Source organism: Harpegnathos saltator, unplaced genomic scaffold (assembly GCF_003227715.2).
Source record: "Harpegnathos saltator strain DR-91 unplaced genomic scaffold, Hsal_v8.6 scaffold79, whole genome shotgun sequence".
Classification (NCBI taxonomy): Eukaryota; Metazoa; Arthropoda; class Insecta; order Hymenoptera; family Formicidae; genus Harpegnathos; species Harpegnathos saltator.
Window position 1 is genome coordinate 399,489 of NW_020230637.1, and position 14,523 is coordinate 414,011.

General features: G+C 52.3%; 1 protein-coding gene across 1 annotated transcript in view; it reads left to right on the forward strand.

Annotated features, from left to right (window-relative positions):
* Su(Tpl) (Suppressor of Triplolethal) overlaps positions 1 to 14,523 on the forward strand; it is a 99,692-nt gene that overhangs the window by 28,150 nt on the left and 57,019 nt on the right. Inside the window, exon 2 of the mRNA XM_011137879.3 lies at positions 2,136 to 2,183. Coding sequence (XP_011136181.2) covers positions 2,136 to 2,183 — 48 coding nt within the window. The remainder of the gene's footprint in view (positions 1 to 2,135; positions 2,184 to 14,523) is intronic.

A 14,523-nucleotide genomic window follows, 5' to 3' on the forward strand; every position in this document is an offset into this window, starting at 1 on the left:
GTCTCGCCGCGCGCACAGACGGCGGCGGGGGGGGAGGGGGGTGTAGCCACGCGGGATCGCGCACGACACTCCGTTTGTCATGCGAGCGTGACAGAGCCGCCACACTCGTAAAATCCTCGGCCGTCGTTTTGTCGTCGTCGTCGCTGCTGCTTTTGCCGCGAGTCACACCAACAAAGTGTAACCGCCGTCGCTCCAGGTTGCCCGCGACGAGGAATTATCATCGGCGGATCAGTGAAAGCACACGCGCGGCGCAACGCGTGTATATAGATTCAGAACACACGGCTCCGCTTTACGAGCCTCGCTCGCTCGACGCGCGATTTCTACGATTTCCTGCTACGGCCCCGAGACTCGCGCGCCTGTGTCGTCGTCGTCGTCGTCGTCATCGGTCGCACCCTTCGGCTTCGTCGCTCCGCGAAGTGCAAACTTGTGTCGAGAGGGAGAGCGCGGAATTTTTCTGCAACTCCTTCCCTCTCGCGCGACTTCCGCGCGCCGCGACAATGCGCGATTCGCGCGGACGGTGCGGAGTTTCGCGGAGCCTCGAGGGCAGTCGGCGGAATTTAATCTCCTTGATTGCTCGCGAGTAGATAATCGGACAGATCGAGAAGGAGAGAGAGAGAGAGAGAGAGAGAGAGAGAGTGTGTGTGTAATTACGAAATTAATTAACGAAATACGGGGTGAAAAGTATTTCTCGTCACGAGCGCGCGAGGGCCACCTCCGCTCGGCGGGGGTCAGTCTTGTCTCCGACCCGAGTCGACGCGATGAATTTTGCGTGTGCGTCGCTCGCACGAGCCGATGGACGAGCGGAAACCGTGTGAGGTCCGTTCGCGCACGTACGACCAGCGCGGGACGAAACGCGCGTACAAGAACAACACGAGGCGGACGACAGCATTAGCAGAGCGGATGGACACGCGAATCGAATGCGAAACAGGATCGCCGGGGGAGGCGGAGGGAGGGAGGGGGGGTTGCTCGAGAGCGGAACTCCGCGTTCGTCCCCTCGTTGCACCGACGAGATCGGTCCTGTAGGTCCGCTGGAAAAAGCGCGCGAGGGCGTCGTGGGGGAGGAGCAAAGTGCCGTCGACGACGAGGAGGAATCGTCGGAAAAAGGGAAAAAATTAATAAATCGCGCGCGGCTCGCAGACGCGCGGCGTTTTTACTCGCGCAACAATTTCCTGCAGCAGTCGCGCCTCGGCTTGCGGCTTCTTTCATTTTTTCCGTCTCGACAATTCCTCGCCGCTGTCGAAGAGAGGCGGCGGCTCCTCCCTCCTCTCGAGGGAATCGCGCTTCATCCGGGATGCAGCCGGACTTATCCCGAGTCGTTTACCCGCGCGTGTATCCGTCGTGTGTCGTTGCGACTTCCGACGTCGGACGATGATCCGTCGTGCTGTTCCACGTCGCGCGTCCGAGCGGCCGCGAGCGAAGCTCTTACCGGCGGACTTTCCCTTTTCGAGCGGTCGCCAGGAGAGACAGAGGCGCGTGCGTAAAAGTCACACGCAAAATCGCGACTCTCGTCCCGGACGTTACGCGAGATCGCGTGGACTCGCGAAGAAGGATTCGCGTGGACTCGCAGCGCGCGCGCGCGCGCGCGCGTTTCACGGATTTTGGGAGCGAGCTCGCCAGCGAGCTCTCTGTCTCTGATCACCCCGTCTCACTCGACGACCGTCGACGGCCCCGTCGTGTGTGTGTGTGTGATTGAGCCTGACGAGCTGCGCTGCCAATCGACGCTGCGCACCGGTCACGTAATTACACTGTGATCGCCCTCTCTCGTTTGAATTAACGTTTGCGACACGTCGCGCGACCGCTGACTTCGCTTTTCGTCGGACACTTTATCGCTCCGACGAGCTAATTTGCGACAAATGTCTTTTTGATGTTCCTTTGTGCTGTCATTAGCGTGGTACCTCTCCGATAGTCGGCGAATTCGCCTCGTCGTACTATTCTAAATAATGCAGAGTTCCAAGAGGTACAACAGCGACGAGCGCGCGACTTTTCCCACGCGATGATTCGGTATATGTATTTATTTATTTTTTCATTATTCGCCGTGTGTGCATGCTAATAGCTGACCAAACGTTCCTCGATTTGACCCTTACAATCTGTGCGCTGGGGAGAATGAACCTTGACCTTTCTTTTCTCTGTTTCAGCACTCGATCGGCAAGAAACCAACCATCCAAGTCGCGGGAAATGAAGGGGTGAGTGAGAACAATTTTTTTCCAACAATCCCCCGTGCGATACTCTTGTAGACGCGCGTATTTGTATTTCTTCGATATTCTCGCTGACACGTTCTTCGACATGCTCGCCGGACAGGTGAATCCCCGATGCGTTATGCGTTGTCGGCCCGTCGTCACGCGGGATAGATTGTGAGTGGCTTCATTAAAATACGACTAAGCGTTCGCGGAAGTAGCTTGAAAACCGCAAATGAGATTCTCATCTCGTCGCTCGACTACATTTTGTCCACGTTTCTACAGAAAAAAATCGACATTTCCTCTTTCTCTTTTCCCTCTCGGTTTTGGCGAGCGAATCGCTCGCCAAGACTGATTACCGCGTAGCGCGTGCAAACACACTTCTATGAATCATTATTTAGCGCCAATGACGTTGCACGCGGAAATACTGCGTGTGTCGCGACGACGACTTTTTCCGGTTTAGCATTTATCGCGCGAAATCAAGGCAAGGAGTTAATAGTCCCCGTTAATTAGCGCGCCGCACATACAGGCCGCGTGTATACACACACATCCGTAATTCTCAGAAATTCCCTCTTGGCCGAAATGGATCGCGCGGTAAAAGGATCTCTCGCCGGTACATGACATCTCTCCGCGCGAGTCGAGTCCGGGGAGAAAGGGCGGGCGGCAAAGCCGACGGACTGAATGGAGAACGGTGAAATTTTCTTTCGGTGAAAAAAAAAGTGAGAGTGAGAGGACGAGCGTGCGCGCGAGAAAGAGAGAGAGAGAGAGAGAGAGCGAGCCGCTGTCGCCGACGCCTCGTCGTCCCGACGTCGATTTACTTAATTTACTCACGTAATCCGCTAATCACGTAAAATTGTATTCGTTAACACCTTAGCTCGCGCGAATTTCAATCTGTACGATCGAGAGAGACCGCTTCTCTAATATACGTCGTATATCAGTCATTCATTAATAAGCAACGCTGAAATTAGAATTATTTTCCCCGGAGCAAGAGACACCTTCGCGCGTGTCGCCAGTGTCATTTTCTCCCTACCTTTCACACGTTAGATTCTTTTGAGGTTGCGTCGCAAGATCCGACTATCCTGGCGACTCTGTCGTCGTCGTCGTCGTCGTCGTCGTCGTCGTCGTCGTCTCCGTCGCCGCGACGGCGACCGGACAAGAAGGTGGCGCGTCTCGCGTTACACGCGAAAAAGATCCCGCGATCGTGTCGAGAGCTCGATCTCTCGGCCGTCTGCGAGCGGTCACGATGCGTATATACGTGCCACGTGTGTGCGTGTATTGTCACAGCTACATACACATACACACACACACACACACACACTGAAGGTACCGCGGTGAAGGCGATCGAGGTTGGCCGAGCAAGGTTATACACCATTTTCTCTCGCGAACCTTTCTGGCCCTCCGTATGCGCGAACACGCGAGCGCGCGGCCAATGAATTTTTGTCCCGCGATGACGGAGAAGTATCGAGAGAGAGAGAGAGAGAGAGAGAGAGAGAGAGAAAAGGAAGAAGCGGTGAAACAAGCACGTTTATTTCGTACGAACGCGCACATTCGCGCTCGACTCGCCCCGCGAAATCTTCCGCACGGCGGCGCGCGCGCGCGCGCATGTGCGCCGAGCACGAGCATTTCGCGCAAATTAGTCAAATCGGATACGTTAGAAAACGCGATTAATGTATCAATTATGCATACACGCGCTGATTACGTGTGCGTTTTCGAGCTGGTTATACGGCGACATGCTTTAGAAGCAACTCCGTCTACTGTCGTACCCTCGTCGAGGCACGTGTAAAGTCAGTGACAATTTTCTCTCTCCTCTCGCCCCCCCCCTCTCTCGCTCGCATATCGCGCGTAAATTACTGATACGGCATTATATTATCGCGGTTAATTAGACCTCGACTACTGCTCGTGAACCGATCGAGGAGAAGTCGGTGAAGGCGAACCCTTATCGTTCTCCTTCTCTCTCTCTCTCTCTCTCTCTCTCTCTCTCTCTCTCTCTCTCTCTCCGTTTTCTTTTTTCTCTTTTTCTTTGCTCGTTTTAGACTCGGTCGTCGGCGCGATCGTATCACGTCGTATCGGCGCGCGTTGAGCCACGGATTATTTGTGTTCGCTCGAAAAAGCGGCCTTCGCTGCTGAAGAGGAACGGAACGTCGCGTCGTTAACGTGAAACGCTGAGGAGCGGCCATATGCCACCGCGCGTGCGTTCCTTAACGACAGCGGCGGCCGGTCGCCGGACGACAAAATCTCTCCTCCGTTGACCCCGAAGGTAATCGACCTCCTCGCCCCGTCCTTCGTCGGGCTTCCCCTCGCTTCGCGACTATGCTCGTTTGCTGCTCACCTGCTCACCAAGTTCCGACGAGGACGCGCTCAACCTGTCTTGGGCGCGACGGCACCGAGGAGAGGCTCCGAACCCCGTGATCTTGCTTGGAGATTTTACTTCCTTCCTCTTCCCCTCTCTCCCATCCCCCCGCGGCGTTTCTTCGCGACTAACCTCTTTAGCGCGTTGAACATCGCGGTGACCGGCATTGTGATACTATCTGCGTCTTATCGAATTGTTACATGCAGAGTTTAATCCGCGTCCGCGAGGCAGTCGTTCTCGGCTGACAGAGAGGAGATAAGACGAGGTGGGGGAGGAGGATGCATGTATCCGGAATATTGTTCGTTCATCGTGATCAGATTGACTTCTGCGCAAAGTCGTGGTGGAAATCTGTGGATTTTTGCCGGTAGATTCAAGATGGCTCGTTTCCGTGAATTCTCCTTCTCGAAGCTTGTGAACGATAGATGCATCTAGTACTGACGTGTCCTGTCGCAACGTTCACAATTTCCCACGGACAAAATCTTCTTTATTTCTACCGGACTAACTAATGTTCTCCTCGGCGGGGAGTGTCGGAGATTATTGTTAAGGGGACGTTTTTGGAAACACCACTGGTCATATTCCTCGCCGAGAATGACGAGGCTATTTTCCTTTGTCATTTTTAGAACGTTACCTTTTTAGAAGCTTACCTGAAACATCGATTCTACGCGAAAAATCCGCTAGATTTCAGGCCAGGCTCGAAGGAGAAGCAACGGGAAATCTTTGTAGAGTGTAGAGTTTCTCTCGCAGGTCAAAATCGTCAAAATCAGATCATTTTTAAGATATTCTTACAATTCGCCAACCGGACATGCTGCAATTTTACGTGGAAATTCGCAAGAAGATACGTACCTAAAGTCTCGGATGTGTCTCCGAGAAGTACACATTCTGGGGATGCCAATTCTTACGCGGTCGCGGAAAACAACTTTGCCACGCAACGAGGTTCGCGCGAGCTGGGAATCACCACTGGGAGACGGTGAATAATCGGCGCGTAATCGGTATCTTGGAGGCTTCTTGGAAAATCTATCGCGTTACTGCTCTTGCCGAGCGAGACGAAGTAACGGCAATGTGCGACCGTGGTTTTCCGTATAGTCGGCGAAAAGTCATCCTTTTCCCTCTGGTTTATCCATTCATGACGATCCATTGTTGTCCGCGATTACCCATTCACCGTGATCGTTTGACCGTTCAAAGGTGCTGGCCGTGCTATTCACTCTGACCTTTGACAGGCTCGCGCGCTGTTAAAGATCCTGAAGATCGATGCCGTAGTTAGCGGTGACCTTTGCGCGATCAACCGACGTGATAACGCCGTAGGCCGTGGAATAAGTCCCAAACTCGACTCCGTCGCTCGCGGCCTGGAAGCGCGTCGTATTCCTTAAGGACGACTTTCGTCACACGAGAGTGCGAAAGCCGCCGAGCTCGCGGCGACTCGCCGTCAAGAGTGGAATCATTGACGTCATTGAAAGTTGCGCGCGCGCGGTTGCGCCCCGCGTGTGCCTCACCTCTGTCTAATAATATCCGAAAGCCGATTTCTCAGAGCGTTCGATTCAATTCCCTCCTCTCCGCCCCCTCTCGGGCGAAAACGTCGAGACCGGGAGGAGGAAGCAATCGCCCGAATCGCAATTTCTCCCATCCGTCGCAATTTTTCGATTCTCAATACGCGGCCTCGTCTCTCTCTCTCTCTCTCTCTCTCTCTCTCTCTCTCTCTCTCTCTCTCTCTCTCTCTCGCGCGCGCGCGCGTACATCAATCGATACAAATTCAACGGACCGCAAATTTCCTCCTTATTCCCCGACGACGACGACAACGACGACGACGACGACGACGACGACGATGACGACGACGACGACGACGACGACGACGACGCAGACCAGGTCGCCGGGGAAAGGCACGTCCCTCCCCGCCCGGTACAGTCCCGAAGCAGCGCGCGGGGTTAACTCTCGAAGTACCTCTCCTCCTCCTCCGCCGTCGTGTTCCTTTTTGCTTCTTTCGATCTTTCACGCTCGTTCCGGCGCGCCGCCAGGAGCGTAGCGATTATTCCAGTATAATTCGCCGTTTAGCGGGCGTCCTTGCCGCGGCTGACGTATCCAGGGAGAACCGATCTCCGTTCGCGCCTTCTCTATACCACCACACGTCCACCTAAATCGCGCTGCAAGCGCGTATCTGTGTGTCTGTATGTGTGTGTGTGTGTGTGTGTGTGTGCGCCGTGCGTAATGCGCGATTTCATGTTTATAGCAGCAATGCTCGGCACGATCGGGCACGATACGTGTGTAACAATCAGCCGGGCCTCTCCTCGTATGCAGAAACACGACTTTGACACGTACAAAGTCGCTACATCGTTTCTCTCTTTCTCTCTCTCTCTCTCTCTCTCTCTCTTTCTCTACTTTTCTCTCGTGCTCTGTCTATCCGTCAATCTCGAGGCATAGGCCTCGATCGTGGATCTTTCCTCTCACTCTCTCGCCTCCTCGTGGAATTTTATCATGAACGCGCAGAGTTTCTGCGTTCGTACGAGACACGGTTTAGTGATAGTTGCTACTTTTTCTTTTTTTTCGCGGAGATTCGTGTGCGTCGTGGACAGCTCGCGCGCATGAACGTGGCTGCCGTGAGTGTGATTGTTCCGTGTGTGTGCGGCTTTGAGCGAATGTGTGCGTGCGAGCGTTCGCCTTCACATTGTTACCTTTCACTCGGTTCTTAGAGCGACCGCTTATATGTGTGTGTGTGTGTGTGTGTGTGTGTGTGTGTGTGTGTGTGTGTGTGTGTGTGTGTGTGTGTGTGTGTACATATATATATATATATATATATATATAAATACATACATTTTATTATATATAAAGAAGGCTTTACCGCGCGGGAACCGCGCGTTATTGCCACCATTACGGAAAGGCCTCGGACGGGTTTTCAGAGACACGGAAGAAAGTCGTTCCGGAAAATGGTCGATCGTCCGAATCTGACACTTCGGCACATCCGGGAAACGGGCTTCGGTGTGTGCCGCGCCTCAAAGAGAAAGAAAAGGAACTGAAAGCGTACGTAGGCGATCCTAATATTCAACTTCGGCGAATTTTCTTGGAACCGATTACGCACATTACAGAATAACGCGGTATCGCGTTTTTTTTTTTTTTCACCCTGCAGACTTCACCTCGACGTTTTTTAGTCCTGCAAATTTAAGCTCGCTGCTTTTATATGTTTATCGGTGCTCGACGTCCGCCGTGCGCGCGAACCAAGAAAGAAAGAGAAGAGAGAGACGGAGGAGAAAAGACCTCTCCGCCGACGACGACGAGGCGTCCCTCGGAGCGTTTTGCGAACCGCGCAGAATTTCATCGAACTGCGCGCGACGGCGAGTTTCACGAGTCGCCCCCGTGATCGATGGCCGATCGATCGATCGATCGAGAGCCGGTCATGGGTGATTTTGTAAACTTTGTTTTCACCGATTGCACAAGTGCGCGCGGACAGACCGCGGGAGTGAGTCAATTCTTATTACGTTGTGCACGTGGCAAAAAGGCAGGGGGGAGGGGTGAGGAAAAGCAAACGATCGATTCGCGCGACGTGCAAAACGCGCGACTGTTGCCGCATCGTCTCTCCCCCTCTTTCCCGCTCCGCTCCGATATCGCCAGGGCGCGCGATGACGGGGTGAAAAAGTCGATGACGCCGAATTGCGACACGAAAAATCCCCGTCGATCGTTCGGCAAAAGGATAACAGGGGGGGGGGCCCCGCCACATGCACGCGCGCGCACGCGCGCGCGCGTAAAAGTAAAACTCGGACGGCCGCATTTAATGTTACGTGCGCTCGCGCGTCCCCATTCGTCGCGACGCTCGGCCCCGGGCTCGGTTTCGCAACTTTTTCGAGCTCGCTTCTGAAAGTCGTTCCGGAGGGAACGCGATCGAACGACGACGACGATGCGTTTGTCCTTCAGGGACGATCGCCAGGCGGAAGTTCCCGCCGAGCGTCGTGTCTCTCACATTGTTTTCGCGCGCTAAACGCTTCCTCCTTGAGCAGCCGCGTTCGTTGCAACACACGGACGCGTCCGTGCGCGCACGTAACACGTAACTGTGTTACGTACACACATACGCAACACACGTGCGTGCGTGGCTATTGGCGCTCGCGCGCGCGCACACACACGAGGCTCCCTTGCCGGCTAAAGGCGCGCGGTGTTCCATCGCGACTGACACGAAACGTCGCTGCCGTAACAGTTACTTTTACGCGTGACCCACTTGCCATTCCAGCAGTCGAATCTAAGCGCACCACCGCCTGCGCTGGAGCGAAGTGGGTCGCCCTGAAATCGCCTGAGACCGGCCGGCCGTGCACGAGGCAGGCGCAACCCTAAAACGAAGGTCGCTCCGCGGAAGGTCGAATGCGCGCGACCTCGCGATCGAGCGTAGCGAGCGAGCGCGCGGAGATCACCGCCGCGAGTCGTCTTTCTCTCCCTTTCTATCTGCTATCGATCGCGCTTGTGACAATTGTTGCTGATTCGATGATATTGTTTGTAAGCTTGCCGATTGCGGCAATGATTGCTTTATATTTGCAGCATTATTGTTCGAGCAGGCTCTGGCATCTTATCTGATTAAGATTCTTCTCCTCCTCCTTCTCTCACTCACTCGCTCACTCTCTCTCTCTCTCTCTCTCTCTCTCTCTCTCTCTCTCGGCAGATTCTCCCGCGCCGCAGAAGGTCGACCGGAGCTTGCCGCTGGACGCGCGATAGTCCTGCACTTTTCAACATTGTCTTATCCATTCTCTCTTGCATTATTTCATCATCGGATATTATAAATAACGTTATTACGCAATCGGAATTCCATTGAGCTCGCCCGGAATTAGACCGCATTATATATCGCATTCGATTCGAGCGACGAGCCCGCTCGCTCGCTCGCTTGCTCGAAACTTCAAACTTTATCGGCGTTTCGACGTCTTCGCCGGGAGAAGAATCGGCTTGAGGAAGCCGCGGACGGAATACCGTTGGACGATATCACGTAACGGATTAAAAAAAAAATCAATCGGCCTAAGCGCAAGCGCCGAATACGCAGATCGCAGCGTCGACTGCGCTGATATTAAGGGAACTGGAGAGTAGTCAGATTGCTGAAAAATCGTGCTTGTTTTTGATAATATTTTGTGACGAATTGAATAAATGTGCAAGAATGAAAATTTTAAGTATAGTTGTACAACATATGAAGAGTAGAACAATTTTATTTATTAACAAATACTCGTAATAAATATACGATATATGTAGCTGAAATATACTCTCTCCTTTTTTTTTTTCCCCCTCCAAGTTATCGTTTTCGCAGTAATATCTCGGCTCTCGGTGGTCCGATCAGAGCGAATTTTAGCTAGAAATCTTGAGGAGGCTCATCATTATCCGGTGAACCACTCTAGAAAAGAAAATTAAACAAACTTAACAAAATGGCAGCTATTATTAGAAAAAAATTCAAATTTTTCATTTCTTTTACAATAAAAGAATTAATATCTCGAAATGAAATATTTTGACGAAGTTGTTCATGGTTCACCTGAGAGCCGCGTGAACAAATATTATCGCTTTAAAAGTTTAAATCGACACGAAGCTCAGCTTCGGAGAAATCACTGTAAAAAGTTGAACAATAAAATGAACGAGAAAAACTTTAAACGTTTAAAATTCAAGTGGACGTATATTTATATGAGTATTTGTTTAAAAACAAAATTTTTCTGCTCTTCATATGTTATATAAATATATGTAAAATTTTCATTCTTGCATATTTATTCAGTTCGTCACAAAATCATTATCAAAAACAAGCACGATTTTTCAGTAAAATCTGACCCTCCAGTCCCCCCTTAAAGCGGCGATGCGAGGACACAATTGCCTTCGCGGATGACCTTTATTCGCAGATATGTGTCACGGCGTACGCGTACGCACACACGTCGCGACGCGATGCGTCGGTTAATTCCAATGATCGCGCGAAATCGAGCATCACGACGCCGACGAGGACTCGAGGCGCGTCGAGACGTGTGAGAACGGCGGGAGCGTTGTGATCGAGGCGGAAGAAGAAGAAGAAGAAGAAGAAGAAGAAGAAGAAGAAGAAGAAGAAGAAGAAGAAACCTACTTAGTCCTCTTGTCGCAGCGGCCGTTGAAAAAGCGCGCTTTGCGATTTACGTCAATCTGTACTCGAGACGGAGGAATGTGCAAGAAACGCCGCGATTGCATTTATATCCGCGGTAAAAACAGGTTGAAAACGTCGCGCAACCGTGTCGCAACGAAGCGGCGATAAAAAACGCAATAATGAAACGGAGATATGACGGTGACGCAACGCACGCATATTTATACCCGAGACGACGTGTGAATGCATTTAATTAGAATAATTCGGCAGCGATGCCCTTTCTCGCCGAGGAGCGGAGGCTCTCGCGCGGACGTCTCGCGGGCCAGATTTTTTGCAGTTTATCTGCCTTATTTATGAGGTTATCTGCATCTGTACGCGCGAATACACATTCGACGTTTTTTATTTAATATCGACGTTAATTTATTTAATATCGTCCTTTTAGACCGATGCGTTCCATTTATAGCCCGCACGCGTTCATTTTTTCCTCTCTATTTTATCCTTTTCCCCTTTCTCGTCCTCACCGGAATCGGCGTGCCGACGGATCGGTGAGGTGAGAGAGAACCGCGTCCTGTCCCGCTGTCGTCGCGCTCTCAACTCTCCTCCCAGGATAACGCGTAAACGCGAACGTGAACGTTAACGAGGCGCGGCGTCGCGCATGGGGAACGCGAGCGTCAAATACAGGACACACGTGTCTACACGGTGGCCAACGTGGCAACGCGAGTTTCTCGCCGTTTTTTCCAACCGGTCTCTTCCGGGCCGAATCGCGATACCGCCGCCGCCGCCGCCGCCGCCGCCGCGACACCCGATCGCTTCGTTCGATCGGGCAGATTTATCGTCCAGGAGAAATCGTCCGTCCGCGAGTCGCAAACTCGGCGTGCGGGAGGAATCCCGTGGCGCGGCGAGAGGGAGACAGAGAGACAGAAAGAAAGAGAGAGAAGCGGCGGCGTCGGTGTCGTTGGTTCTGGGACACCGTGTATAGGTGTGCACGTGTGTGTGTGTGTGTGTGTGTGTCTTTATCGTCGCGGCCTTGCGCGTATGTAGGCGAACGCGCCGACGTATGCGGGTGTGTTACGCTCCTCGGCATTTTTTTCATTTTCCCTCGTTTGCGCCCGTTCATTCACGTGGCGTTACGTCCGCGACTTGCGCGCGCGCGCAGGAGAGAGACAGAGAGACAGAGAGAGAGAGAGAGAGAGAGAGAGACTCAGCGCGGTCTGTATTACGCGCGCGCTTACGCATTCGCGCGTTCCGCGTGCGATAGCTCCGGAAAGAGAGACACGACGGCGTGCACGCGCGATTCAGCAGAGCCGCCGTGAACGACGAGAAAATCAAATGGCGCGCTCGCTCTTCCTCCGTCTCTCTCCTTCCCTCACGTGTGTATCTGCCCTCGCCTCACGTCCGAGACAGATAAGAGGACGATCCGTTATCGGCGTCTTGCTCTCTGTCCGCGTCGCAATGCGGCCAGATAAGACAGACCGCGCGGCTAAAAGAGTCGCGCGTGTACGTGGCTCGTAATATTTATTATTTGTCGCGCTCTTCTCGCGCCAGAGTCGTCGATTATTTATCGCGAACGTCGCGGTTCGTGCAGTTCTGCGGGCGAGAGAGAGAGAGAGAGAGAGAGAGAGAGAGAGAGAGAGAGAGAGAGAGAGAGGGGGAGAGCGAGGGCGGCCTCTCCCTTCTTGTCTCTGTCATTATGCCCGAATAAATAGCGCGACATGGACAGGCCCGGTAGATGCGAAGGATAACGGGGGAGGGGGGGAGGCCGCCGTGGCTCAATTGGTCAAGCGGCAAATGAAATTTTTCAGCCCGGGGGTAACGCGAGGTGTCCGGCGAAACTGGTTCCACAAAGACCTTTTTTTTTTTTTGCCGAGCTCTCTCGGCTTCCTTCTTCTCGCCTCGCCTGTCGCCGCACCGGTTGGGCTCGGCACCGGCGAAACGCGCCACGGGCGTTTCACGAAGGCGGCCTCGAGAAGGAAATCGAGCCCGTTAAAAATCCTCCCCGCGATAGTCGCCGCCCCGGCCGGCCGGATTAACCGATTCAAGTTGCGCGCGTCTCGGGATCGAGCCGAGCAGTTGAAGCGAGACACCGGCGAGCTGCGGAAACGCGTCTCGGACTTTGGTCCGCTCCTTTTCAGGTCCTTCTTCCGGTCGAGGAGGAAGCAACGCGTGCGCGCGCGAGAGAGCGCGTTTCTTCTCATCGTCCGAGTATAATCGGCACGATTTCGGCAAATTTCCGTAGAGGAGACCCGAGAGAATTTTTGTCCATTTTCGCTATTTCTTCCCCCGCGCGGGCTTATTCGCTCGGGCTCGCGCGTTCGTCCGTAATTTGTCGACAGATATCGCTGAGAGTTCCAACAACCGCAGCCGCATGATGAATAATCGAGCGTCCGATATTATTGGAGCCTTGACGCGTCGCGGCCGCGTACTTTTTCACAGCGGCTCTTCGAATTCGGAACGGCCGGCGCCACGCTCCTGCCGGCCGTATTTATATATAGGACTCGGCCGCGTGACGAGGGACGGTTACACGCGACGTGAGGCGAAGGATCTTAAACCTGCAAAACTGGATTCCCCTCTGTCCGCGCGTGTGTGATGTATATATCGAAAATTACCGACTCGCTTCTCTCGCAGCGCGAGCCGCGTCGCGCGAATTCGTGCGTTCTCGCAGCTTAATCGCGAGGTGCAATTTTCACTCCTGCTGCTCCTCTCTCTCTCTCTCTCTCTTCCCCTTATCATTCTCTTTCCCTCCGTCGTACTTGTCGATGGACAATCTTTCGTTTCTTTCGGCCGTTCCTCAGGTCGATCCTCCGAGCACGCTCGGCAGTGTAATATTCCGACACGCGTGTCTCTTATCGGCGACTCGTGAACAAAAACGACGTTAATTTTGCAACTTATCGTTATCGCGCTTGATATCACGGCAGGAATGTTATACGCGTAGGTGCCGCCGCGAGAAGTGATTCAATGTGCGCAATAATTAGCGCAGCGAATCAGCATCACCAAAATAGCGGGAGCGATACGTCAAATAGCAAAGCGCAAGGCTCGGCGTTGCTGCGAAAAATCGTTGCTCTCTGGCTCTACGATGACGAGCGAGAGACCAATGATATAGATGATACAATGAGCGATTTGCACCGCGGCGGGGAGTCGGAAGTTTACGCAGGAAGAGAGACCGCTGCTCGCGCGCAGGAACGGCGAGACGGCCGCGCGTTGTAACGGTACATTTTTATTCCGCCGCTTGAAAATGTGGTAAATACATAGAAAAGGGTACATCTCGGCGATTTTGTTCATTTTGAAATATGTTATAAAGAATGAGATTCTGAGTGACTTTTCCTAATACAATTATATGGGGGTCGCTTATAGTTTCTGAGATATTTGACTTTAAAGTTTTACAATTGCACGCTGAAGTATATTTGAAGTAGACAAGCAGTTTTCATTCACTTTAAATATAGGAAACAGTACATACAAGCGGGAGAGGGGCTCCGCCCCTCCCCAAACAAATCCTAACCTGACCTAACTTATTGCATCTTTATATATTTTTGGACATTGTTGAAAAAGTTCTCTCAAGATCTATATCACTTGGCTCAACTTAACTTATTATAATATCTACATATAATTAGGTGTTGTGGCTTTCGAGATCTTTTCAACATTGCCCAACAATATATAAAGATGCAATAAGTTAGGTTAGGTTAGGCTTTTTGGGGAGAGGGTGTGGGGGAGGGGCGGAGCCCCTTATATGTACCGTTTCCTACATTTCCATGTATACACTATGTTTGGATTAACTGTTTGGATTGTACTGTAAATAACGTCAGCTTATGATATGTGGAATTTGATTCCAGAATAATCGAAATTTCAAAATCAAATTAGGATCAGATATCTCGAACACTATAAGCGTCTCCCATATAGTAGTTGTATCAGGAAGTCACTCAGAATTTCATCCTTTGTAACATAGTTCAAAATGAAAAAAG